Source organism: Cebus imitator, unplaced genomic scaffold, assembly GCF_001604975.1.
Source record: "Cebus imitator isolate Cc_AM_T3 unplaced genomic scaffold, Cebus_imitator-1.0 Scaffold166, whole genome shotgun sequence".
In the NCBI taxonomy this organism is placed as follows: Eukaryota; Metazoa; Chordata; class Mammalia; order Primates; family Cebidae; genus Cebus; species Cebus imitator.
The window spans coordinates 3,450,370-3,478,243 of record NW_016107481.1 but is presented as its reverse complement, the minus strand read 5'-3'; the positions used below and the strand labels follow the sequence as shown (position 1 = coordinate 3,478,243).

The following is a 27,874-nucleotide window of genomic DNA, read 5'->3' as shown; positions in this document are numbered from 1 at the left end:
ATTTTGTAACTGACATTTACAAAACACTTCATCCAACTGTCACTGAATATACATTCTTTTTTTTCTTTCTTTTTTTGACAGGGTCTCACTGTATTGCTCAGGCTGGAGTGCAGTGGCACAATCATAGCTCATTGCAGCCTTGACCTCCTGAGTTCAAGTGATCCTCCCACTTTAGCCTCCCAAGTAGCTGGGACTACAAGTACATATCATCACACCTGGCTATTTTTTTTTTTTTTACTTTTTGTAGAGACAAGGTCCCACTATGTTGCCCAGGCTCACATTCTTATCAGCACATGGAATATTATCCAGAATACATAAATATGTTAGGCCACAAAATAAGTCTCATCAAATTTTAAAAGAGAATCTATCAAGTATATTATCTAACCACTATGGAATAAAACTAGAAATCAATAACAAGAGGAACTTTGGAAATTATACAAATACGTGAAATTTAAACAACATTTTCCTGAAAGAACAAAAGGTGAATGAAGAATTTTTTTTAAACGTAATGTCTTGAAACAAATAAAATATGCACCTAAAGGTGCATATTAAAATTAAAAGCATTACTGAAAATATTATGATATTAATACTGATATTAAATAATATTACTGAAAATAATGTTTTTAGAATTGCATTGAGAATATATTTGATAGGATTTCTACTTTTAAAAATTTGATGAGACTTATTTTGTGGCCTAACATATATTCTCGATAATATGTCATATTTTTATGTATTCTGAATAATTCCATGTGCTGATAAGAATATGAGCCTGAGCAACATAGTGGGACCCTGTCTCTACAAAAGAAGTTCAAGTTGGTCTTGAACTGCTTTTCCCACACTAGAATAGGAACAGCCAAACCCAATATTATTAGAAGGAAAGCAATAATAAAGATCAGAGCAAAAAATAAATGAAATCGAGACTATAAAACAATACAGAGGATAAATGAAAAAATGAGTTGATTTCTTGAAAAGATAAACAAAATTTACAAACACTTTTAGATGACTAAGAGGAGAGAAGACCTAAATAAATAAAATGAAACATTACAACTGATACCACAGAAATATAAAGGCTCATTAGAGACTATTATGAACAACTATACACCCACAAATTGGAAAACCTAGAATAAATAGGATAAACTTCTGGGCCCACACAACCTACTGAGACTGAACCATGAAGAAATGGAAAACTTGAATAGAACAATAACAAGTAATGAGATAAATGCAGTAATAAAAAGTCTCCCATCAAAGAAATGCCCAGGACCTGATGGATTCACTGCTGAATTCTACCAAACATTTAAAGAAAAATGAATACCCATTCTACTCAAACGACTTCAAAAAACTGAAGAGGAGGGATTTTTGAGATAGAGTTTCACTCTGGTGCCCAGGCTGGAGTGCAGTTGAACACTCATGGCTCAACACAGCAGCCTCTACTTCCCAGGCTCAAGAAATTCTTCCATCTCAATGTCCTGAGTAGCTGGGACTATAGGCACATGCCACCACACCTGGCTAATTTTTGTATTTTCTGTAGAGGCAGGATCTCACCAGGTTGCCCAGGCTGGTCTTGAACTGAGCTCAAGCAATCTGCCCACCTCGACCTCCCAAAGTGCTGGGAATACAGGCATGCGCCACTCTGCCTGGCCCACTTCTAAACTCATTCTACAAGGCCAGCATTGTCCTAATACCAAAACCAGACAAGGACATAACAGAAACAGAAAACAACAGGCTAATATCCCTGATGAACACAGACGTAGAATCCACAACAAAATACTATCAAACTGAATTCAAAAACATTTTTTAAAAGATCATTTACCGTAACCAAATGGAATTCACCATCACCAAGTGGAATTCATGCCAGGGACGAAAAGATGGTCCAATACACACAAATCATTAAACATGATACATCGCATCAACAGAATCAAGGACAAAAAACATATAATAATTTCATATTAAAATTAAAAGTGTTATTGAAAAGCATCAGATAAAATTCAACATCTTTTCATGATAAAATCTCTCAACAAATTGGGTATAGAAGGAAAATAACACAATAATGACCATTTATAACAAACCCATAGTTAATATTATTCCTATGAAGGAATAGAGAAAAACTGAAAGTCTTTCCACTAAGATATATAACAAGACAAGTATGCCCACTTTCACCACTATTATTCAATATAGTACTGGAATTCCAAATACAGAAACTAGAAAAGAGAAAGAAAGGGCATCCAAATTGGAAGAGAGAAGTTAAATGATCCTTGTTTGCAGATGATATAATATTATATTTGGGAAAAACCTGAAAACTCCACGAAAAAAACTATTAGAACTGATAAACAAGGCTGGGCGTGTTGTAGCATACCTGTATTCCCAGCAATTTGGGAGGCTAAGGTGGTCAGATAGCTTGAGCCCAGGAGTTTGAGACCTACCTGGGCAACATGGCAAAACCCCATCTCTACATAAAATTTAAAAACTAGCCAAGCATGGTGTGCATGCTTGTAGTTCCAGCTACTTGGGAGACTGAGGTGGGAGGATCACCCGAGCTTGGGATGTTGAGGCTGTAGTGAGCTATCACAACACTGCACTCCAGCCCGGATGACAGAGTAAGATCTTGTCTCAAAGCAGAAAACAAAAACAAAAACAAAAAAAAACTGATAAATTCAGTCAAGTTGCAAGACACAAAATTAACATACAAAAATCAATAGGATTTCTATACACTAAAATCAATCAATCTGAAAAAGAAATCAAGAAAGCAATCCTATTTAAAGCAGCTACAAAAAAATAGGAAGAAATTTAATCAAAGAAGTGAAAGATCCACAGACTGCGATAGCTCACGCCTGTAATCCCAATGCTTTGGTAGACCAAGGCAGGAGGACTGCTTGAGCCCAGGAACTTGAGGCTGTAGTGAGGTATGATCACATGCCACTGCACTCCAGCCTGGGCAACACAGCGAGACTCTGCCTCCAAAACAAACAAACAAACAAAAACACCCACTATGAAATGGGTGTTTTTATAGTTTGAATTTAAAAAAAAATTTTAAATATGTAATTTTAAAATAATTTACCTGTTTGTTACATTCTTTAAGTTCCAATTCTGATTTCTCCAGAGTACCTTCTAATTTAATTATTTTTTGTTCCATTTCTCCTCTGTGCTCACGAATAGTCATATCCAAATGTGTAACCTAAAAAATAACAAACTGTTGTTCAATTTTATTCTGATATAGAAACTTGTGTGCTCAGAATAGGCTTTGTCATTGTTTATAGCAAGTATAACAAGTATAAACTCATCTCAAATTATTTTTTAAATGGGAAAAATAATCATTGTTTACTAATGGTTCATGAGCCTCATATACCTTTTTTAAAAATACATAATGACATTCAATTTCATATACGTTATAGAAACTTAAAATATAGTTGTGTTCATAAATAACAAATGAAATAATTCAGACTCATCTTATGCTGGATAAAAAGTGCTAAATAATGCCTTCCAAATATTTTTGTTCCTTTAAAACTTAGCTTCTTCTGATATGGGTTAATATAAGAGATCAAAAGGCTCAGATACTAAGCTAATCCTCATTTTCAAAATCTACTTGCTAGAAAAATATCAAGGTAAAGAGAGATGACATATCTCTAATTTATTAAACCCTATGTGCAGAGAAAAGATATGCTATAAAAATACTCATTTTACCAAAAATTGGTGACCTCTCAAATCCTGTGTGACTGCGTCATAACAGAAAACTTCATTTAATATAATGAAGAAAAATCAACCTGAGCTGCTCTTTGCTTTAGTTCCCAATTTCTCTCCTTAAGTGCCTGATCCATTTCAAGGAGCTCCTGCTTTTTGTCTTCAATCTCCATCTTGCATTCTCTACAATTTATCAAAGGAAAAATATCAAAGCAGATAGTAGGAATATTATAATTTTAAAAAGTTAGGTCGACCAGGTTATCTTTTCTATAAATTAAAAGCAAAAGAATATATGCAATTAACTCAGATTGAACAGGTCAAACTAAAGGAATAATCAAGAAAAATATAGACAGGCCGGGTGCAGTGGCTCATGCCTGTAATCCCAGCACTTTGGGAGGCTGAGGTGGCAGATCACAAGATGAGGAGTTCGAGACCAGCCTGGTCAATATGGTGAAACACCATCTCTACTAAAAATACAAAAATTAGCTGGGTATGGTGGCGGGTGCCTATAGTCCCAGCTGCTCGGAGGCTGAGGCAGGAGAATCACTTGAACTCAGGAGGTGGAGGTTGCAGTGAGCCGAGATCGCACCATTGCACTCCAGCCTGGGCAATAGAGTAAGACTCCATCTCCAAAAAGAAAAAAAAAAAGAAAAAGATTGACATCAATATAATTAATTTAATAAGGGGTACTCTAAAAAGGTAAGTTATTCATTTAATTAATTCATTCACTTATTGATTTAGCAAATATTTACTGTTTCCTATATGCCAGGGTTCTAAGCGCTGTGGATTTAATAGTAAAAAAGATGTCTCTGATCAGAGTTTACATTCTAATGGGACTAGCAGAAAAGACAGACTATAAACACCTAAGTTAAAAAATATATAATAAGGGCTAAGTTACAGCATTAATTGCATGATGAGGTAGTGAGGTGGCTAGTCAGAGAAGGCTTCTCTCTGAAGTAATATGAAGGACAAGAAGCTGACCATTTAACTGTCATCCCAATAAAAACAAACAGCTATGCTCAAGGTTCCATGGTAGAGGCAAACTTGGTAAGTGTGAAGTATAAGAAAAAAGCCAGGAGCAAGGAGAGTTGTATAAAAAGAGGCCAGAGAAGTAGACAGGAACGTGACCACATAAGGCTTTGTATTCCAAGATGAGGAGCTTGGATTCTTTTTTAACTGTGGTAAACTACATATAACATAAAATTTACCACTTCAATCGTTTTTAAAGTGTACAGTTCTGAGGCATTAAGTATATTCATAATGTTGTGTAATCATCACCACTATGTCCAGTATTTTTTCATTGGTCCCCCCATAGAACGTCATACCCATTAGCACTTATTTTCCATTCTCCCTTCCCTCAGTCCCTGGCAACCACTAATCTTTCTCTATGAATTTTCCAATTCTGAATATTTCATAAATTGAATTATGCATCATATATCTGGCTTATTTCACTTAGCACAATGTTTTCAAGGTTCATGCACATTGTACCATGCATCAGTATTTTATTCCTTTTATGACTGAATAATATTCTTTGTATGGATACACTATATGATACAGTTTGGCTGTGTTCCCACCCAAATCTCATCTTGAATTCCCACGTGTTGTGGGAGAGACCCAGTGGGAGGTAACTGAATCATGCGGGCAGGTCTTCCCTGTGCTATTCTTGTGACAGTGAATAAGTCTCATGAGATCTGATGGTTTTAAAAATGAAAGTTTCCCGCACAAGCTCTCTTCTCTTATCTGCCGCCATGTGAGACATGCCTTTCACCTTCCAGGTGAGGCCTCCCCAGCCATGTGGGAACTGTGAGCCCAATAAGCCTTGTTCTAAATTGCCCAGTATTGGGTATGTCTTTATCAGCAGTGTGAAAACTCACTAATACAGTAAATTGGTACCAGTAGAGTGGGGTGCTACTGTAGAGACCCAAAAATGTGAAACTGACTTCGGAACTGGGTAACAGCCAAGGGCTGGAACAGTTTGGAGAACTCAGAAGAATACAGGAAAATATGGGAAAGTTTGGAACTTCCTAGAGACTTGTTCAGTGGCTTTGACCAAAATGCTGATAGCAATTTGGACAATAAAGTCCAGAATGAGGTGGTTTTGGAGAGAAATGAGGAACTTGTTGGTAACCAGAGCAAAGGTGACTCGTTAAGTTTTAGCAAAGAGACTGGTGGCATTTTGTCCCTGCCCTAGAGATTTGGGGAACTTTGAACTTGAAAGAGACGATTTAGGTTATCTGGGGGAAGAAATTTCTAAGCAACAAAGCACTCAAGAGGTGACTTGGGTGCTGTTAAAGGCATTCAATTTTATAAGGGAAGCAGAACATAAAAATCTGGAAAATTTGCAGACTGACAATGCAATAGTAAAGAAAATCCCATTTTCTGAGGAGAAATTCAAGTTGGCTGCAGAAATTCGCCTAAGTAACAGAGAGTTGAATGTTAATCCCCAGGGATGGGGAAAATATCTCAAGGGCATGTCAGAGATCTTTGCAACAGCCTCTCCTATCACAGGCTCTGAGGCCTAGGAGGAAAAAAACGTTTATGGGCAGGGTTCAGGGTCACCGTGCTATGTGCAGCCTAGGGACTTGGTGCCCTGCATCCCAGCCACTCCAGTTGTGGCTAAAAAAGGTCAACACAGAGCTCAGGCTGTGCCTTCAGATGGTGCTAGCCCCAAGCCTTGGCAGCTTCTACCCGGTGTTGAGCCTGTGGGGTACAGAGAAGTCATGAATTGAGGTTTGGGAACCTCCACCTAGATTTCAGAGGATGTATAGGAAGGCCTGGTTGTCCAGGCAGAAGTTTGCTGTTGAGGCAGGGACTTCATGGAGAACCTCTGCTAGGGCAGTGCAGAAGGGAAATGTGAGATGGGCACCCCCATACAGAGTCCCTGACTAGAGCACTGCCTGGTAGAGCCATGAGAAGAGGGAGGACTACCATCCTCCAGACCCCAGAATAACAGATGCACTGACAGCTTGCATCGTGTGCCTGGCTACAGACAACACCAGCCGTGAAAGCAGCCATGAGAAAGGCTGTACCCTAAAAAGCCACAGGGCAGAGCTGCCCAAGACCATGGAAACCTACCTCTTGTATCAGTGTGACCTGGATGTGAGACATGGGGTCAAATGAGATCATTCTGGAGCTTTAAGATTTTACTGCCCTGCTGGCTTTCAGACTTGCATGGGGCCTGTAGCCCCCTTGTTTTGGCCAATTTCTACTATTTGGAATGGGTGTATTTACCCAACATCTGTATCCCCATTGTATCGAGGAAGCAACTAACTTGCTTTTGATTTTACAGGCTTATAGGCAGAAGGGATTTACCTTGTCTCAGATGAGAGTTTGGACTGTGGATTTCTGAGTTAATGCTCAAATGAATTAAGATTTTGGAGGACTGTTGGGAAGGCATGATTTGTTTTGAAATGTGAGGACATGAGATTTGGGAGGGGCCAGGGGCGGAATGATATAGTTTGGCTGTATTCCCACCTAAATCTCATCTTGAATTGCCATGTGTTGTGGGAGAGACCCAGTGGGAAGTAACTGAATCATGGGGCGGGTCTTTCCTATGCTGTTCTCATGATAGTGAATAGGTCTCAAGAGATCTGATGGTTTCATAAAGGGGAGTTTCCCACACAAGCTCTCTTCTCTGGTCTGCTACCATGTGACATGTGTCTTTCACTTTCTGCCATGATTGTGAGGCCTCCCCAGCCATGTGGAACTGTTGAGTCCTCTTTTGTAAATTGCCCAGTCTTGGGTATGTCTTTATCAGAAGCATGAAATGGACTAATACACTATATTTTGTTTATCCATTCAACTGTTAATGAGTATTTGGGTTGTTTTCACTTTTTGGTTTACTTTGTAAACATTTGTATACAATTTTTGTTTAGATACTTGTTTTCAACCCTTTTGGGTACCAAACTAGGAATGGAATTACTGGGTCATATGGTAATTCTACGTTCAACTTGTTGAGGAATGCTAAACTATTTTCTATAGTGGCTGCAACATTTTAGATTCCCACCAGCAATGAATGAGGGTTCCATTTTCTCCACACTTGCTAACACTTGCTCTTTTCTGTTTTTTAAAAATGACCATCCTTAGTGGGTATGAAGTGATATATCAATGTCGCTTTTATTTTCATTTCTGAAGGAGTTTGGATTTTATTCTGAAGGTTTTAGAAAGCCATTAGAACGTTTAAGTAGTGAAGCAATATGATTTTTTTTTTGATGGAGTCTTACTTGTTCTGTTGTCCACACTGGAGTACAGTGGCGTGATCTTGGCTCACTTCAACCTCCACCTCCCGGATTCAAGCAATTCTCCTGTCTCAGCCTCCTGAGTAGCTGGGACTATAGATGCCTGCTACCATGCCTGGCTAATATCATATTTTTAGTAGAGATGAGGTTTCACCATATTGGCCAGGGTGGTCTCAAAATCCTCACCTTGTGATCTGCCTGCCTCAACCTCCCAAAGTGCTGGGATTACAGGTGTAAGCCACCACTCCCGGCCTAATTTATGTCTTAAATAATAAACTTAAATCTATTTTCAGAAAAATGGATTGTTGGGACGGAGTCAAGAACGTAAGCAGAGAGCCTGGTTAGGAAGCTACAGCAATGGATTAGGTGAGAAATGACGCTTTGTGCTAAGGATAATAGAAAAGAGGCCAGGAAATCAATGGATTTAAGAATATGTTTTGGGACTGGGTGTAGTGACTCATGCCTGTAATCCCAGCACTTTGGGAGGCTCAGGACGGTGGAGCACCTGAGGTCAAGAGTTCAAGACCAGTCTGGCCAATATGGCAAGACCCCGCCTCTACTAACAATACAAAAATTAGCTGGGCATGGTGGTGGGCGCCTGTAATTCCAGCTACTTGGTGGCTGAGGCAGAATTGCTTGAACCCGGGAGCAGAGGCTGCAATGAGCTAACATCACGCCACTGCACTCCAACCTGTGTTGAGCGAGACTCTGTCTCAAAAAAAAAAAAAAGAATACGTTTTGGAAATAAAGTTGACATGGCTTGCTAATACACTGGATAAAAAAAGGGATGGAATGCGAGAACAAGAAAAATCTTACATATTTTTGGTTTGAGCAACTGCATCATGCTAAGTTAGAGGAAGCGCAGGGTTATGAGGAAATATATGAGTCCTATTTTGGCCAAGTTTGAGATGCTTTTTAAAAATATCCAAATGGAGACAACAGTAAGTAGTTAGATATTGAATCTGGAATTACAGGAAAAGGTAAATACTGGAGTTTGTGGATACAGAAGAGAAGGGGCCCTACACTGAATTCTGTGGTATAACATCTAAGGTTCTGGGTTATCTTGCTGCTCCTTATCCTGTTCATTTCACATTTTACATCCTAATTTGTAACTGTTTTCCTTTTCTGAATCTATTTCCCATACTTTGGCTCTGATCTGGCTGTCCACCTCCACTCACTATACATGTGTGTTGGCATAGCAGTTAATGCTATACTGCTAATCTAAGATCCCAGACTTTAGAGTTGGACTTGTGTTTTAACTTCCTTCTCTAGACTCTGCTACCTGTATTACTTGGATCATTTTATTTTTCTCAAGGCCTCAGGTTTCTCAACTATTAAAAAGGTGATAATACGTTTCTATTAGGTGTGTTGCAAGGAAATGAGTGAGATAATATGTGAAGTCCCTGGTAGAGTCCTGGCATAAAATAAGGACTTAATATAAAGAACAATATTACCAATATTATATCCTTCTGCTGTTTGCCACTGCTGTATGCTGGCCCCATCATTTTTTTTTTTTTTTTTTTTTACCACTAGGGCCAGTATAAAATAGTCTAATGACTGAGGATGAGAGCTCTGGCAGCCAACAACAGCTGAATTAGTTAGATAAGGCATGGGATAGGCTGGCTGGGAAGAGCCAAAGTGAGTCAAAGGCAGTTGAGAAGTTTAGACATCTAGAACGCAATGACACATTTAACTGTATGATTCAAGGACTCAGTAATAAAATGAAATACCAATAACTGTAATATCATTTCTTATTATTAACTCACCTAAGTTCAGCTGTGAGATCCTTTATCGTAGTGTATTTTTCCTCTAATGATAACTGAGCCTTCTGTAGTACATCTCTCAATTCCTGGAGTTGCCTTAAAGTACTTTTTAATTCTCCATGAGCATTTTGTAGTTCAGACTCTAGTGCTTCCCGTTTTTGCAAGGCTTCTGTTAGTTCAGTTTCGGTATTATGCTGCAACTTTTCTAACTCCTTTACTATTAAGAGGAGAGAATGATTTTATAACTATATATAAACCATTTCTCATTACAAATTTTGTTTAGAATATTCAATTTTATTCATCTACATGGGGCAAAATACTACTTATTGTCCCTTCCAGCCCCACCATCTCAAATTCTCACATTATTTCACTTCGTAAGTACAAATACATAAGCAACTAAACTCATGTAACCTCTTGCTTACCAGCATTTGTTTTCTTTTCTAGCTCTGTCTTTGTCTGATCTAAGATCATATCTAATTGAGAGAGGTGCATTGCTTTATTTTCTCCATCTCGTTTTAGGTGCATTATTTCTTTTTCCATTTTAGACAGCTCTTCTTTGTACTGATCCATCTCAAGTTTTACTTGCCTAATTAAAAACAATAAAACAGGCTAATTTAGAAACTTAAAAAACTAACTGATTTGTCACGGACTAAAGAAAGCCTGAAAGTTATATGAGGATAATCAGCAAAATATCTAGTAAGAATTTTAAATCACCTGTTTTAAAAAATTCTCCAACTAAAAACTATTCCTTTATACTTTACATACCACTAAATACAACTTTACTACTACCTGGTAATATTTAACAAGCCTAGTATTCTTTTCAGTCTAACTCCGTTTAACTTTAGCTCTGCATTTATTGAAAACATCCAAGGACCTCATTAATCTATAATTTTTGTTTTTAGCAACAAAGACAATAAATAAGCCAAACAATCAAATTATTCATCATAAAAGTCATACTACTCACAGGAGAGCCAAGTCAGTTGTTTTTACTCAGAGTTTATTGGTTCTATCCTTTCTTTAGCTTTAAAAGGGACTACAGATTCCTAGACTAGTGCAACGTCCCTGCTTAACAGAAGAGAAAACTGGAAGACTAGGTAAATTGTCTGAGAAAATACAACTAGTTGTTCATAGTGATACGGCCAGGCTTACTAACTTTGTCAGTTTTGAGCTTATTCTAATATGGCAGCTCCTCTACAGACAAATCAACATACTAAGAGCCAGTTCTGAGACCCTTTGTTGGTAATTCCAAAGTGATATTCACTAATTAAACAATTGTTAATGTTATCCTCAATGGTAGGAAGAGTTCATTTTTCTTTGTGTCAACACTGTTTCTGTTGATCTTTGAAATTTTCTAAATTGAGTTTGCAACTAGGAGCATTTCTTTTCTAAATAAAACTTCAACAAATTTGGATTTGTTCAAGAATTTTTTAATCAGAAATCCATTAGTCAACTTAAGGAAAACTATAAAACCCCTGAAACAATATGCAAAATTATACATGTATAATGTACATGTGTACATCTATGTATAGAGGACAAGCTATAGCTTTTCACCAGATCCTCAAATATGTCCATAGACCAACTAACTTAAGAACTACTAGATTAGACAAGTGCCAATGACACTTTTACATTTCTAAAATCCCAAGTAAAGAATTTTTACCTTGACCGATTAGCTCTAATATTAAAGTAGATGTAAAACAGATTATAAAAGAATAATCAAAAGAAGTTGGCATACAGAGCTATGAACAGACAGCTTGTCAGCAAAGGAATTAGGGGAAAATTATAGAAAATATATACAAGGACTCAAAAAGCATTAGTAGCCTACAGACATTTTATAAAAAATAGAACTGTATATGCCTCAAAAGTTTCATTAGCGTATGACTACATTTTAGCATGATATATATAATGATAACCCTGAGATACCCAGGGAAAGTAAAAATGCCAAGAAAATATGTATTTTAGAAATTTTCCACCAAAAAGTTTTTTGTTTGGTTTTGATTTAAATTTTCAGCACTTGATAAATCCCATGGGAGAAAGTTGCTGGGGTTATGTTAAAGATCAGGATCATTAGAGTACAGAAACCGTTACAATTGAGAAGCCAAGGTGTCAGAAGGATCAAACTTCAGATGTATATTGAAATCACCAAGAAGAGTGACAGAAGTGATGCTGGAGAAAGCAACAGTAAGTCAGGTGGTCTACAGAAATCAGGACAAGTGAGGGTTCTGATGGCATGAGGTTCACAAAGAATAGTATATACTTCACACGTAGCCTGAACCCTGTGGTACAAGAGCTATATAGGGAAAAGTTTTTTACTTCAGAAGTTTACAGGGGAAGAAGTAATGTCCTTAAGGGAGGGTCAGGTTTCTATTACAGCAAGAAAAAAGAAAAAGTAGTAATATAAAGAAAGAATTATGAAGTTCAAAAGGCACGGTAGAAGTCTTTCAGAAGTTGGGATGGGGTTGGAGAAAGAAACAGAATGTGTGGAGAGCCTTTTGGGAATTTGTGTGAGATATGAGGGCTGACCTGGAAATCTAGGGCTTCTTGTGGTATCTGGCATAAACAAGGATAAAGTGATAATGTAATCAGTCTTCACAGACTCAAGGTGGACATTAGTGGTGAGGCCATGTTACTGAATAGAACATCTGTCAATGGAAGAAAGAAGATCTGAAAAATTTTGGTCTTAGCCTTAAACATGGGATGCCCTCAACTCTGTTGAGAGGGTGACGGACATCTGAGGAAGCAAGTTGGTCCTTTGAGCACAAAGGACCCCTGTCAATGGAGGATAGGGAACCTGGGAACATGTGGTTTTAGTTCCAGTGCAAAAGTTCACTCTTGACTCCTGTTGGTAGAAGGGTGGGTTGATTATATTATAAATTATGTCAATTCTTCATGACAAAGTAGAAGAGATCTGAAGAGGCTAGGTACAGATTTCAGCTCATGAGTTCCTCTCTTGATCAATTAAATATCGATGCCTGGGACCAGCCTAGCCAAATTAAATCAGAATCTTTAGGTTTTATTTAATCTAAAAGTGGGAGCCAGGCATCAGTTTTTTTTTTTACAAACTCCTGAGGTGATTTTAATATTCACTAAAGGCTGAGAACCACTTTTATATTGTCACTCTTACCCTACATAATTGGATCACCTAAAAGTTTCCTCTATGTGAGTACATTTACATTTTTGCTTACAACTTTTAATGATATTCACAATTAACATTTGCTGAGTGCCTATGAGGTATAAAGAACTGTGCCAGTTGTTGTGTAAGACTCTAAAATAAACCAGATATGATCCTTGTCTTAAGAAACTTATAGTAGGAAGGTTAAAAGTATTAAACTATAATACAGAAAAAGCATAATAAGAGATGTGAGGGAAATACAAACAAAATACAATAGGAACACAGACTATGGAGACATTAATTCCTCAAGCAAATGCTCCACTGAACATTATTTGATTGTGAAACTCAGATACCACTGAATTGAAATGGGAAGGTAAATAAAACATATTGACACTTTACCTGGCAGTGCCAGTAAGCTCAATCACTTTTTGCCTTTTCAAATCTGCTTCATGTGCAGCTGATTCACATTTCTCCTCCATTTTTCTCAACTTTTCAGCTGAAGTTTCCCTTTGTTTTTGAAGTTCTTGTTCCAGTTTTGACACCTTTTAAAGCAGTTTTCAGTAAACATTTTAAATTCAGAAGAAAAATACCTTTATAAATATGTAACCTAGCCTAGCTTATCAGTTTCAAGATGTATCATAAAAATCAACATACAAACCAAGAAGAAATATTTTGAAAATATAAAAGCAAGGCTTACTTTCTAATAATAAAGATACTTTACATACATATTACTATGTAGGGAAGTAGCCACATCATAACACTAAAGTGCTATAATAATTGAAAAAAATGACAGTAAATTTTCCTCTTTTCGTTATCCCCATTTGAAATGCTCTTTCTTCTCTTACCAAACTGCTCGTTTCTTTTCTTCACAAATTGGCTCATTCAACACATTCCTAGATTTCCACATGATCTCAAATGTTACAATTTATATTTGCTGCCATCGTAACTCGAATTTGTTCCTATTAATTCTTTCTCTACTCTACTATAATAAAGGAGGTATTTTTCCTCCTATATAAGCCAAACTACTTCATAGGTGTTCTGGATTTAATTCCTACCAATTTTTTCAGGAACTTCCTACGATTATCTCCTCTTTCCATCTATCTTCAGTCTCTCTATTTTTTTTTTTTAATATTAGCACTTAAACATGTTCAAGACTTTCCCAACTGTAAAAAGCTTTTCTTCAGACCTCAACCTCCCTTTACCTACCATCCTTTATTTCCTCCCATGTATAGTCCAAATTCTCAAAGTTTTCTATGCTTGTTGTATCACTGTCTCACTTCTCATTCTTCAACCCATAGCCAGAGGCCATTCCACAGAAATAGGGATTACATCACCAGTGACTTCCAAGTTGCTAATTCCAATGGACATTTCCCAACCCTCATTTTACTTGACATTAATTCCAACAGCCCATGACACCAACATTCCTTCCTTCCTTAATGAAATACTTCGGCTTCCATGTATCACATACCTCAGGGATCTGCCCAAGTCAATCTTCTTGCTTCTCATTCTATATTCTCTCCCTAGGTAATCTCAGTCACTCCATGTCTTCATGAATATTTATATGGCTGTGGTCTCAAAGTTAAGCTCTCAATTGTAACCTGAATATTGCTCCTGCTCTTCTAAAATCCCTCACTGAAGAACTAAATATACATTACAAGCCATTAATATCTTGCCAGGTGTGGTGGTTCACGCCTATAATCCCAGCACTTTGGGAGGCCAAGGAGGGCGGATCACTTAAGCCCAGGAGTTCGAGACCAGCCTGGGCAACATGGTTAAACTTTGTCTTTACAAAAAAAAAAAAAATTAGCTGGGCATGGTGGCACACACTCAGAAGGCTGAAATGGGAGAATCACCTGAGCCCAGGGAAGTCGAGGCTGTACTCAGCTGTGATCATGTCACTGCACTCCAGCCTGGGTGACAGAGTAAGACCCTGTCTCAAACAAAACAAAACAAAACAAAACAAAAAAAACCCCATTAATATCCATCCCTCCACCTCAAGTTCCAAGAATAAAATTAAAACACTACTCAGGTAAAAACAGAAAGGAGCCAAGGAAAATCTACCTACTCAATTATTAATTAAATAAAGAAATCTAAAGATGCAAAATGGAACCTATACATAGTGGAATATGAATGAAAGGCAGAAAGAGAATACGTAGTCAAAAAATTTACTTCAAATAATGAAGAAATTTTTAGACATAAACTTCCATAGACATCAGTGAAGCTAATGAGAACACAAAATCTTTTAAAACAAAGATCACGAAGAAATAAAATCACCAAATAAAAAATACAACTGAACTGGTAACAAAAAAAAAAAAAAAAGGAAAAAAACCCCCCCCAAAAAATACAACCATTATAGAAATGAAAACCACCTTAAAAGGAACAAGAATCATAATCCTGCAAGAAACAGAGTCAATGACAAAAGATGTAGGAAGTGGGAATCAAACATAAATGAGAAAAGAAACGCTTCAGGATGAAGCATTTAGCTGTATAGCAGGCACAGTAAGCAGTAGGTCTAAATTTTAATAAAAGGGATGGAGAGTCACAAGAAGATGTCTCCTAAAAAAAAAAATACAGAATACCTGCCTGATGTGTTTAAATGCAGTGAAAAGAAGATTCTTTAGTTCCACTGGACAGGCTGAGGATGAATTCAGAACAAGTAGATAAAAGACCATACAAATGACAAAAAAGGAAAATACAGTAAGATTACAGGGGACGATCATTTTCTAATTTAAACATTACTGTAAATTTGATTTCTTTTGAAAGAGAAAAACAAAATAAAAATGTAAAATATCTAAAGAATTCAGATAAATTCAGTAATGAATTAAAGGAAAAAGATTAGATTCTAGTATAAAATTATCTAGGATTCTTACATTCAAGTAGGCAATAATTTTTCGTTTTACAACTTTCAGGGGTATTTTCCCTTGGGATTTTTCTTTTAGTGCACTGCTTTGCCATTTCTCTAAGGAATATCATACACTATGTCTTGATCCAAAAAGGAAAAATTATAGGTATTCAGATTAGGTAAAGGAAGACAAGAAGACAGACTGAATAAAGAAGTATGAATTATAAATTGTATGTAATGGCAAACATATAAGAGTTGTTATAAGAGTTGGAGGTCAGATTACATAGGAATAGAACTTTATTTTACAATATTAATATAGAATACTTCTTATAAGGCAAAATCCTTGAGGTTAAACAGCAGTTTTTTGTTTTCTGTTTTTTTCAGATGGAGTCTCACACTGTCGCCCAGACTGGAGTATAGTGGTGTGATCTTGGCTCACCGCAACCTCCGCCTCCTGGGTTCAAGCAATTCTCATGTCTCAGTCTCTCCAGTAGTTGGGGTTACAGGCATGTGCCACCTTAGCTGGCTAATTTCTGTATTTTTAGTAGAAATGAGTTTTGGCCATGCTGGCCAGGCTGGTCTCAAACTACTGACCTCAAGTGATCTGCCTGCCTCAGCCTCCCAAAGTGTTGGAATTATAGGCATGAGTCATAGTATCCAGCCAAACAGCAATTTAAAAAACTAACTGAAAGTCTATTTGTGATTTTAAAAATTTCTCTTTCATGCAAGTAAAACAATCTTGGGCTAATTATATATACCTGTTTTTCAAGTTTAGTTTGAATATCTTCTAGCTCTCCATTTCTAATTGTCTCTTGTTGTAACATTTGCTGCTGTTGCTGAAGAGTATGCTGTAGAATACTGTTTTGCTCCGAAGTCTCCTGAAGACTGTGATTTTTTATCTTTAGCTCTTTCTGTAAACAATATACCTACAAATACACACACACACACACACACACACACACACACACACACACACACGTATATCTCAATACAATGCAAAGTTTCAAATAAAAGGCAATAAAATATCAAAGCTGTCTTCCTTATCAGATAACGATCTTTGTCATATGGGACAATTGTATTCATGTCTATAGTTTGTCATTGGAAGGGCAGTTTTCATTTTTCTCATGGGGAGATGTATTAGAAGGACCTGCTTATAGGATTGGCTCTTGGTTGGGTATCTGGAAATTTGGCTTTTAAAATTTTCCTAAATGATGAGGTTGTTTTGCCTGCCTGGGGAACTGAAACATGGCTTCCTTTGGAATTCTGGAATTTTTGATACTTGTAGGCTGGCCATTGATCCTATGCAACAAGTCCCTATTAAAAACTCTGAACTGGCCAGGTGTGGTGGCTCATACCTGTAATCCCAGGACTTTGGGAGGCCCAGGCGGGCAGATCATCTGAGGTCAGGGGTTCAAGACCAGCCTGACCAACATGGAGAAACCTCGTCTCTACTAAAAATACAAAATTAGCTGGGCGTGGTGGCATGCATCTGTAATCCTAGCTACTCAGGAGGCTGAGGCAGGAGAATCACTTGAATCCAGGAGGCAGAGGTTGCACTGAGCTGAGATCATGCCATTGCACTCCAGCCTGGGCAACAGGAGCGTAACTTCAACTCAAAAATCAAACAAACAGACAAAACCAGGCGCGGTGGCTCACACCTGTAATCCCAGCACTTTGGGAGGCCCAGGCAGGCGGATTCCCTGAGGTCAGGAGTTTGAAACCAGTCTGGCCAATATGGTGAAACCCTGTCTCTACTAAAAATACAAAAAAATTAGCCAGGCATGGTGGCATGCACCTGTAATCCCAGCTACTTGGGAGGCTGAGGCAGGGGAATTGCTTGAACCAGGGAGGTAGAGGTTGCAGTGAGCCGAGATCGCATCACTGCACTCCAGTCTGGGCTACAGAAAGACTCCATCTCAAAAAAAAAAAAAAAATCCTGAACTTTGAGTCATAAATAGGCTTCCCGAGGTGGAAACAGATGTTGCTACATTTCATTGCTATAAAAAGTATAAAAAGGAGCATGTTCTGTTTGATCTTTCCCAGAAGTAGTGAAGAGCATAGGCAGCCATGGTTTTATCTGCATTCCACCTGATTCTTTCACGCTTACTAATAATAAACTATAGCCATAAAAGCATTATATAATGTTTGATGCTATTGTTATTGTTTATTAAATAATATCCCAGCAAAGCACTGCTGAATATTTATGCTCCAAAAACACATAAAGGAATGACACTAGTTACTAAAGAAATTTCACTAATTACTTGAAATATTTAGGACTCGAATATGATGGTCTCCAAAATTGCTTTAAAAGATACTTTTAAAGTTATCCAAGAGCACCTATTAAGAAGAAAAATAGGCTGGGCAAGGTGGCTCATGCCTGTAATCCCAATACTTTGGGAGGCCAAGGTAGGTGGATCACCTGAGGTCAGGAGTCCGAGACCAACCTGACCAACATGAAGAAACCCTGTCTCTACTAAAAATACAAAATTAGCCGAGCATGGTGGCATATGCCTGTCATCCCAGCTGCTCGGGAGGCTGAGACTGGAGAATTGCTTGAATCCGAGAGGCAGAGGTTGCAGTGAGCTGAGATTATTCTGTGGCACTCAAGCCTGGGCAACAAGAGTGAAACTCTGTCTCAAAAAAAAAAAAAAAAAATGTACATCATTATATCTGTGGAGAGCAGCCTGTGTTGATGTCCTCTAATAAATATGCCAGCAGAAATTATTTTAAAAATAGTATCAACAATAAAACACGATTTAAAATATATTTTATAATTCTTCATCTACCACAGTGAATGGAAGATTTAATAACATCAAGATTTAATAATCATCCCTTGATGATTGTCAATGTGATTAAAAATGATGCAACCATTTAAATAATTAAAAACAGTTAACATATAAAAATTTATAAAGTTAAAAAATCACATTTCATTAATATAATTTTGAAAAATATAAATGTAAATAGAAAAATGAAAACTGAAGTATTAGAGAATGGGCTGTAGGTAAATGTTCTTTAAAAGTTTTCTTGTTGTTGCTTATGTAATAAAATTTTTAAATGAAGGAAAATAAAGCCATTCCTTTAAAGCAAACAATCTTTCCAATAATTATCATTCCAAAAGGAATTTAAAACTCATTATAGTAAATAGTGGAAGAGAATCATGATTTGCTTTTTTTTTTTTCCTAACTATCCCAGCAGGTGAACATTAAGGCCTTCAGAGCCAAATATTCTTTGCTCATGATGAGAAGCTCCTAGTTCTCAGATTTCTTCATTATATGATGATGTAAACTAGAAGTAACCCTGGATATAACAGGCAACTAACTGATCTCTAATCCTGTTATTATAATCCCTTTTCATGCAAATCTGTTTTGCTTAATTCTGTCTGTATGAAAATAATTTAGTGTAAATATGTATCAGTATCACCTGTTCTGTTCTCTCTCTTAGCTCCTGAAAAAACCTGCAGATCACACTTCTGCAGTGGTTTATTTTATATAGAACTGACTTGCCTGCAAGATAGGTTTAAATACTATTTTTTTCTTTATTGGAACATCCTGTCTCATACTTACCTATTTGGAGAAAAAAAATGAACAAGACATTAAAATAAGACAAAACAGAAGAAAAAAATAAGATCTAACCAAAACACAAAGCCTTACCACATAATAACAACAAAATTTTATTTCAGTAATCTAGCCACTGACAAAATTTCAATTACATATATTGAAATACCTAATATTAGTTAACACAAATATTTATAAAATATAACCTATATCTATCAAACTTATACTGACATTTCATTGCACTGTCCTTTAACTTCCACTTGGCTTTAGTTTAAAAGTAAATATAGAACAAATTGCTTTTACATTATATTCTCTACTAATGTATTATTATATTCCCAGAGTACTTACTATTTTTAATTGGAGTAAATAAGAAAGTAGAATTTAGATAAAATCTACCTTACACATAACTTTATCTAGTATCACTAGATAATTGTTGCTTAATTGTTGCTTAAAAGTAAAATATAATGCAGAATTGTTGCTTAAAAGCAAAATATAATGCAGAAATATATGATGTCAGCTTCTCAAAATCTAAGTCCATCCATTTAAATGAAGATATTTATCAATGAAATAACTGATTTTATTGAATAAATTCTGTATGCAGAAAACACAGCTTATTCGCATCTACTTTGTATCTACTTTCTTTTATCATGTTGACAATGTAATTTTGCATGAACATATGACTTTATCATTTTAAAAGCACTGTTAAAAACATTTTAATATGAAATTAAATGTCTTTCAAAAATTCAGAATCCCAAAGTATTATTTTCATCATAAATATATTTAAGCATCTGGAAAAGAGTATGTGGCTGAGGCAAAAGCTCAGAGGAATATATATTAGCTTTTTGCAACATGTAATCAACATGTAGTTTTTGCAGCTGGCTAAATTACTACCAATATGCCATAGGGTCACTTAATTATTCAGCGAGTTATATGATTGGGGCATATTCCCTGATTTAAAAGATAAAAATATCTTTATAATGTCACCTATTATTAACAGAATGGATGCACTATTAATGAAATGAGTTTCTAAAATATAGCTATATATAATGAAAATTTCACAACTCTGCTGTTATAAGGTGTTAATTATATTAACCAACATTAGAAAGAATTTTCTCTGTAAGACATAATTTGCTGTAAAGACAAATAAGTCAATAGTAAGTAGTACTTGGATTCTTCTCCATGTTTTTTATCAATACACATGAACATGTGACATATGATCTTTTAAGTAAGCAAGCCAATGCATGTGCAGTTGAGCTAATGATTGGCAATAAATGAGCTTGTAAATCTTTTTAAATTACTTACTCCCTAGTCTGGACAAATATACCTGATTACTGCTTCTGGTTTCTAATTCAATTTAAGCCTAGATATATATTTCCAGCTGTTTTAAAAATCATTCTAAATGAGCCAGGCATGGTGGCACATGCCTGTAATCCTAGCTGCTGGAAAGGCTGAGGCACAAGAATTGCTTGAACCTGGGAGGCTGAGGTTGCAGTGAGCCAAGATTGCACCACTGCACTCCAGCCTGGGCAACAAAGCAAGATCCCATCTCAAAAAAAAAAATAATAATTGTTCTATTTATTGTGTGTGTAAATATCTGTTATCCACCATAGTCTATGATGTTTCCATGAGTGCAAAGTCTAAAGCTCAACAAATTCTCCTATTACAAATGTTGCCTACCTCTAGGTAGATCCCATCTCTGCCAAGTCTATTCACTCTGAAGTGTAATGTGAGCATGGGCAGTAGAATAAATGCCAAAATAACGTATTTTGTACACTACTTTAAAGAAGATCATAGTAAAAAAACTGACATTCCTATTTTAAAAAATCAAAGTACATACAGTTTAGATGATTTAGTTTCTATGTATTGGAGTAGAAAAATAGATGCCTGTCAAAGATGCTATAAAAACCTTCGTAAGGGAAGGTGCAGGGAAGAAGATATGACTGTATAAAATCTGAAGTTTTTTTTTTTTTAATTTCTAAGACTATATAATTACTTGGTCACCTAAGTCTGGAGTGCTGGTCAACTACATATTTACTCTTAGATCTACCTATACCTTTCCCCTGCTCTGCTCTATGTATTGCAGGAAACTGCATTTTTTGGCCTCCTTTGCCCTCTAGATTACAAATAGGTTTGGCCAATTGGAATGGCTAGTAGCTGCAGTGCTCCTCCTCTATTACCCCAGGTCCCATTAGAAAGACCCTTTTTCTTTGGCCCCAGCTCCAGTTCTAGACTATGATCACATCATCTTTTCCTGATGTTCCTCTAACCTTAAAAATGGTAGCAGTTCCTGGCTTATAATAATCTCTGAGTCACTGTGGTATACTGTTTGGCTTCTCTACCCTTTCATCACCTGTGTATCTAATTCTCTGTATAAATTCACTCTATTTAAAAGATATAAGGGCTTCTGTTTTTCTCATTGGACCTTTCTGATGTATTCAAGTCAATCTTGATAATTATTTATTTATTTTTTTGAGATAGGGTCTTACTGTGTTGCCCAGGCTGGAGTGCAGTGGTACAATCATGGCTCACTGCAGCCTTAACCTCCTAGACTCAAGTGATCCTCCCACCTCAGCTTCCTGAGTAGCTGGGACCACGAGCAAGCACCACCACACCTAGCTAATGTTTCTATTTTTTTGTAGAGGTGGGGTTGTGCCATGTTGCCCAAACTGGTCTTGAAATCCCAGCATCAAGTAATCCACCCACTTTGGTCTCCCAAAGTGCTGGGCTTACAGGCGCGAGCAACAAGTGGCCAAAAGTCAACCTTGATTAAGATTCATTGGGAACCATTTCTAAAAATAAATTTTAAGCTTAAAATATACACATCATAAATTCTAACAAAGAAATAAATAAATTCTTCATTACAATTATCCATTTGAGCAAATGTTTAGTGAGTGCCTAACCAAAGTGCTACAAATTGAGCATACAAAGATGAGTTAGATGTTCAAGAAAAGTTTTCAATCCAGTATTTGAGAAACTTCTCAAAAAAGTTGAAATTCTAAAGTTAATTCTCAATCCTACAGATAACTAGAAAGAACAAAAACAAAATGAAAAATTCTTGAAGAGTTTAAACCTCTAAATCTAAAACAATGTTTTAGGTGTTATGTAATTTTATATTGAAATGACTGTAATATTAATAATTTATTCTTCTGATTCCTTAAAATAATAAATAAAAGAATTAGAATTTTAAGGTATATCTTATTTTGCACTGAAATAATGTTTGCTCCTTAAAGAAAATAAAATTGGAATTTACATTTTATTAGAAATATTTTTTTGTATCACATACATAAAAGATATACTTTTGGCCAGGCACAGTACTTTGGGAGGCCCAAGTGGGTGGATCACTTGAGGCCAGGAGTTCAAGGCCAGCTGGCCAACAAAATGAAATCTCGTCTCTACTAAAAATGCAAAAATTAGTCAGGCATGGTAGTGCACGCCTGTAGTCCTAGCTGCACAGGCTGAGGCACAAGAATTACTTGAACTCAGGAGGCGGAGAGGTTCAAGTGAGCCAAGATTGTGACACTTCCCTTCAGCCTGGGTGACAGAGGGAGACTATGTCTCAAAAGAAAGAAAACAAAAACAAAAACAAAAACATATATATATATATATATGTATGTCCTAGGTTTCATGCTTCTTAAAAAGAAAATCACTTGAAATATATGCTACATATAAAGTAAATGTTAATTTACCTCTTCAGATTTCTTCTTTAACTGTTTTTCAAACTTTTCCTTATTTCCTTCCAATTGATTCAAATGCAAGACAAGTTCTTCCTTACAAATTTCCAATGCTGAATCTAGTTGTCTAACCTAAGCAGGAAAAAAAGGAAAAAAAAAAAAAAAAAAACCACAACCAATATATTCAATATTTTACAGATTATCTCCTAATGTTACCTCACTGCTTCGAAGAGTGAATATACATTCCTATTTAAGATATAAAATGCCATTATAGAAGATATTTATTGAGAAAACTAATTCTTCATTGCAAATGAGGAAACCAAAGAAAAAACCAGGGGATAGAATCCTGAAGAATAAACAAAAGTTGGACAAGTTGAGAAGGGATTCCCAGAACAGGGAGTAGTATCCTCAGAAACAAGGCCCTGTAAAAGGAAATGGTGAGAAGTAGGCAAGAGCTTAGGGTAGTAAGAAGATGAATTTGTAGGAAATAGTTATTTGGGAGCCACAACAGACAAGACAAACTGGGACCAACTGTCAAGAATCTGTAGGCCAAACACTCTAAAACCTTTTCTTTAAAGGAAGTACTATTTAAGCCTATTTCTTAAGTCTCCTTGAATAGGAAAAATAGGAAAGTGAGTACAAACTAGCATACTGTTAATGATGCTTACGTGAGAATTCTTTTTTCTTGGAGACAAAGTCTTGCTCTGTCACCCATGCTGGAGTACAGTGGTGTGATCTTGGCTCACTCCAACCTCCACCTCCCAAGTTCAAATGATTCTCCTGCCTCAGCCTCCTGAGTAGATGGGATTACAGGTATGTACCACCACACCTGGCTGATTTTTGTACTTTTAGTAGCGACCGGGTTTTGCCATGTTGGCCAGGCTAGTCTTGAACTCCTGTCTACCCACCTTGGCTTCCAAAAGTGCTGGAATTACAGGCATGAGCCACAGTGACTGGCCTTAAGTGAGAATATTTTTAAATGATGAAGTTACTAAGAAAAGAGAACTTTTTGTCAGCTAGGAAAAAAGGAGTGAAACCTTCTTTGCTTTGAAACTGTGAAAATATTTTCAGAAAAGCAGCAATTTAACTTGGTCCAAGTGTTCATATAGTTGCCACTGCTTTACTACCTTAATACCAAAGAGCAACTCAAATTCCGTACTTTTAGTTCATGGCCCACATATTGCATACATGCTCCACATCCCATCTATTAATAAGATTCTTGTCTAGCTCTTTGTTTTCTTTATTGTAAATTTGAGCTTCTCCATGGTGTTTTTCCTTTTAATGCTAATAATGTTCTAGTAGGCAGTCTTGAAAAAGTGAAAGAAATCTCCGATTTCTTAGCAGATGAAAAAATGAGAAAAACATTCTCTCTTGCAGATTCTATTCTACATTCAGAAATTATCTTTGCCACTCTTATTTCTAAGAAGGAAATCTTATAAGATACAGTTTTTGAACACCCTTTTAGTCTGTGTATGAAACCAATAACAGCTAAAAAATCTGTAACTCTGAATGACTATCTTTGTTAATAAACTGTTGCCTTAGTAATCATTTTTAATTAACATTTGTTTTGTGAAAATTATAAATACTTATAAATTCTTTTTTATGAAAGAGAATGGGCATTGGGACTTGTATCATCCTCCACATGGAGAAAAAAATAAATAAAAATCTATGATTCTGTCAGAATATCACTACCTGATAGTTAACGTGTAATAACTCATTCAGGCAAGATTCATCATTTAGATATTAAAACCATTTATTATAAGGTTATTGAGGGACAGGACATTCACATGGCCTCAAAGACTCACCCCAGTTTGTTTGCTAATTAACAATGAAAATATATGCCCTTAAAATAATGAGATCTGGCAGTTATCACCTTACATAAGGTATATCATCTTGAGTATCTCCTTAAATTTTGTGTCATCTTACTTGGTTCACTTTAGTCCCAGTTCTGGGGTATGGCTAAATATTGTGCAAATGTGACAAGCTTCTAGGTGATGCTGATGCTGCTAGTTCACAGACCATGCTTTGAATAGCAAGGCTATAAAGGACATTTTTAAGTAACTGGGGAAATCATAGTACGAACAGTGTTGAATGATATTACTGAATTAACGTTGACTTTCTCTGCAGTGTAGTGGTGGTGTGGCCACATAGGAGAAATTTTCTGTTCAAAGGAGATACATATTAAGTATTAAAGGGGTAAAGCATTATGACATCAGTAGCCTTCTCTCAGGTGGTTTGGGAAAAAGGAAGTAGGCTGGTAGGTATACACACAAGCATGCATGCATGTGTATGTGTAGAGAGAGATAAAGTAAGTGTACCTAGAATTTAACAGAGAGTGAATCTAGGTGAGGAGTACACTACTCTTTCAATATTTTGTGGGCCTAAAATTTTAAAAAATAAATTAGAAATTAATTAGTTATAGCTAATAAACAATAAAAACCCAAAGCATCCACTACTCTGCTGAATTTCTTATTTGAACAGAGCTTGAAAGACTGAATCTCATACAGATAAGCATCCATTACTCTGTTCAATTTCTTATTTGAACAGAGTTTGAAAGTCTGAATCTCATACAGATAAACATCACAAGAATGTCTCCAAAAAGAAATAAATAATTAACCAGGCATGTTGGAGCACGCTTGTCCTAGCTACTCAGGAGGCTGATGTGGGAGGATTACTTGAGCTCAGAAGTTCAAGGCTGCAGTGAGCTACTGTCATGCTACTACACTCCAGCCTAGGCAAATGAGAGATTCTGTCTGTTAAAAAAAAAAAAAGGAAATAAAGAAAAATAAATTAAAATATTAGCATACTAGCCTTGATTGTTTCTTCAGATACTTGATTCTGTAATGCTTTTAAAGCTTCATCTTTCTTCATATTTTCCTTTTCCATTTCCTGACAACATACAGATCAGTAAGAAAAATGTAAGTATGCAAATATTAGCATTAGTAACAGACTGTTAACTGATGTGATTAGATTTAAAGGCAAGTTATAGAAATATAAAATATTAGTCAACTTTTAAATAGCACGTTTATAAGGATGATTTTACCCCTTTGCTTTCCGTCAAGAGTCTATCTAGTGATTCAAGATGATGCTGTTTGCATATTATATCTTGTTGCAACATGGACATGGTCTTTTCTTGTTCTTTAAATTGTTGGTCCTTTTTCTCTAGTTGAGCTTCAAGCTAAACATGAAAACAGAATTTTCATATTAAATATCTTAAAATTTTGAAACATTTTAAATATTAAATACATGTAAAACTACAACTGAAATTATGTAATTTCTGTATTTTGCCAAATTGTCTTCAGCTTCTCTCTTTTTAAGGAAGAAATGAAATCACATGCCTATCTCTTCTTCCTTTCCTCCCTCACCCATGCTATGCTGAAAGTCTGTAGCATCCTCATACATGTTTTGTGTGCTTTTACAAAATATTCTTGAACAATATGTAGTTTTCCATCTTGAAGTTTTACATAGATATCAACACCTCTAAGTTTTGGCAATCTGCTTTTTCCAATCAATATTGTTATAGACATTCATCCATGTTGATATATGTGGATCTAGTTCATTTACTTTAATGTAAGTACATTATTCTATTGTAAAAATAAAGTGTCTACTCTTATACTCAGGAACAGTTAGATATTATAACTACATACTATTACAATAATGCTATAATAATATCCTTTATATATGTCTCTTTATGTACATGTGTAAGAATTTCTCTAAAACACACCACCTAGAAATAAACTTCCTAGTTGTAAGATATGTACATTCCAACTTCATTAGGTATTTTTCTTCAAAGTGCCCCATTAGAAATAAAAGAATTCTCATTCCTCACAACTTCACCAATAGTTGGTGTTGACACTGTCAAAAAAAGTTTGTGAAGACAAAATAGGAAATTACTGAGTATGTATGTATATATTATATAAACAGAAGTATAAAATTAATGTTTTATCTTTTGATCTGTATCACACATACATACTCCCATATAACAAGAGTATGACAGAAACAGGGATAACTAAAAAATATTAAAATAGGCAGGGTGCAGGCTCATGCCTGTAATCTTAATACTTTGGGAAGCTGAGGCAGGTGGATCACTTCAGCACAGGAATTTGACATTAGCCTGGGCAACATGGCGAAAGCCTGTCGCTACAAAAATTAGCTAGGTATGGCGGCATTTGCCTGTAGTCCCAACTACTAGGGAAGTTGAGGCAGGAGGATCGCCTGGCTTGGGAGGTTGAGGCTGTAGTGAGCCATGATAGTGCCACTGCCCTCTAGCCTGGGTGACAGAGCAAGATCCTGTCTCAAAAAATATTTATATATATTAAAAGAAAGGAACTCTGAAAACAATCAAATAACACATCAAAAATTAGAGGCCTTTAAAGCAACTTAAGATATTCTAGAAAAAGGAACATTTGCAAGTTAACCTTTCCACCATAATGAAAAAAATAAATTTTGGAATTCTGAGTTCTATTAAACAAAGGAAAAAAATTTAAGGTATGGAGATGAAGTCCAATAGAAAAAATCATTAAAAAGACGGTTTAGTAACTTCAGAAATTTCTCCGAAGACACGACTACATTAAAAGAAATTTTATTAGTAAACAAGATTAAATTATGTTATGACCATAGATTTTCATAGGATCTGACTCATCAATTATCAGGGAGGTCCTTTGACAGACACATCTTGCCAATTCTCTGCAGGTCTTCAAGATTTGACATTTCAAATATAGTATCTTCCTAGAATTTCTGCCACCCTCATCAATCCTGGTAGAATTCATCAGGAAAAAAAAAAAAGTTGAAAAAAATTTTTTTGTTGTTTTTTGTTTTTTTTTGGTTTTTGAGACGGAGTTTCACTCGTTACCCAGGCTGGAGTGCCATGGCGCGATCTCGGCTCACTGCAACCTCTGCCTCCTGGGTTCAGGCAATTCTCCTGCCTCAGCCTCCTGAGTAGCTGGGATTACAGGCACGTGCCACCATGCCCAGCTAATGTTTCGTATTTTTAGTAGAGACAGGGTTTCACCATGTTGACCA

General features: G+C 36.1%; 1 protein-coding gene across 9 annotated transcripts in view; it reads right to left on the bottom strand.

Annotated features, from left to right (window-relative positions):
• Positions 1-27,874, bottom strand: part of CCDC18 (coiled-coil domain containing 18) — a 100,543-nt gene that overhangs the window by 23,229 nt on the left and 49,440 nt on the right. For 8 of the 9 annotated variants that reach the window (XM_037744155.1, XM_017544186.2, XM_017544182.2 and 5 more), the window contains 9 exons: positions 25,896-26,030; positions 25,664-25,741; positions 22,868-22,984; positions 16,386-16,553; positions 13,185-13,327; positions 10,099-10,262; positions 9,680-9,893; positions 3,759-3,858; positions 3,056-3,172 (listed from right to left, as the gene is read on the bottom strand). In XM_037744155.1, the coding sequence (XP_037600083.1) occupies positions 3,056-3,172; positions 3,759-3,858; positions 9,680-9,893; positions 10,099-10,262; positions 13,185-13,327; positions 16,386-16,553; positions 22,868-22,984; positions 25,664-25,741; positions 25,896-26,030 (1,236 nt within the window). The remainder of the gene's footprint in view (positions 1-3,055; positions 3,173-3,758; positions 3,859-9,679; positions 9,894-10,098; positions 10,263-13,184; positions 13,328-16,385; positions 16,554-22,867; positions 22,985-25,663; positions 25,742-25,895; positions 26,031-27,874) is intronic. The other variant, XM_037744154.1, reaches the window with a different exon arrangement.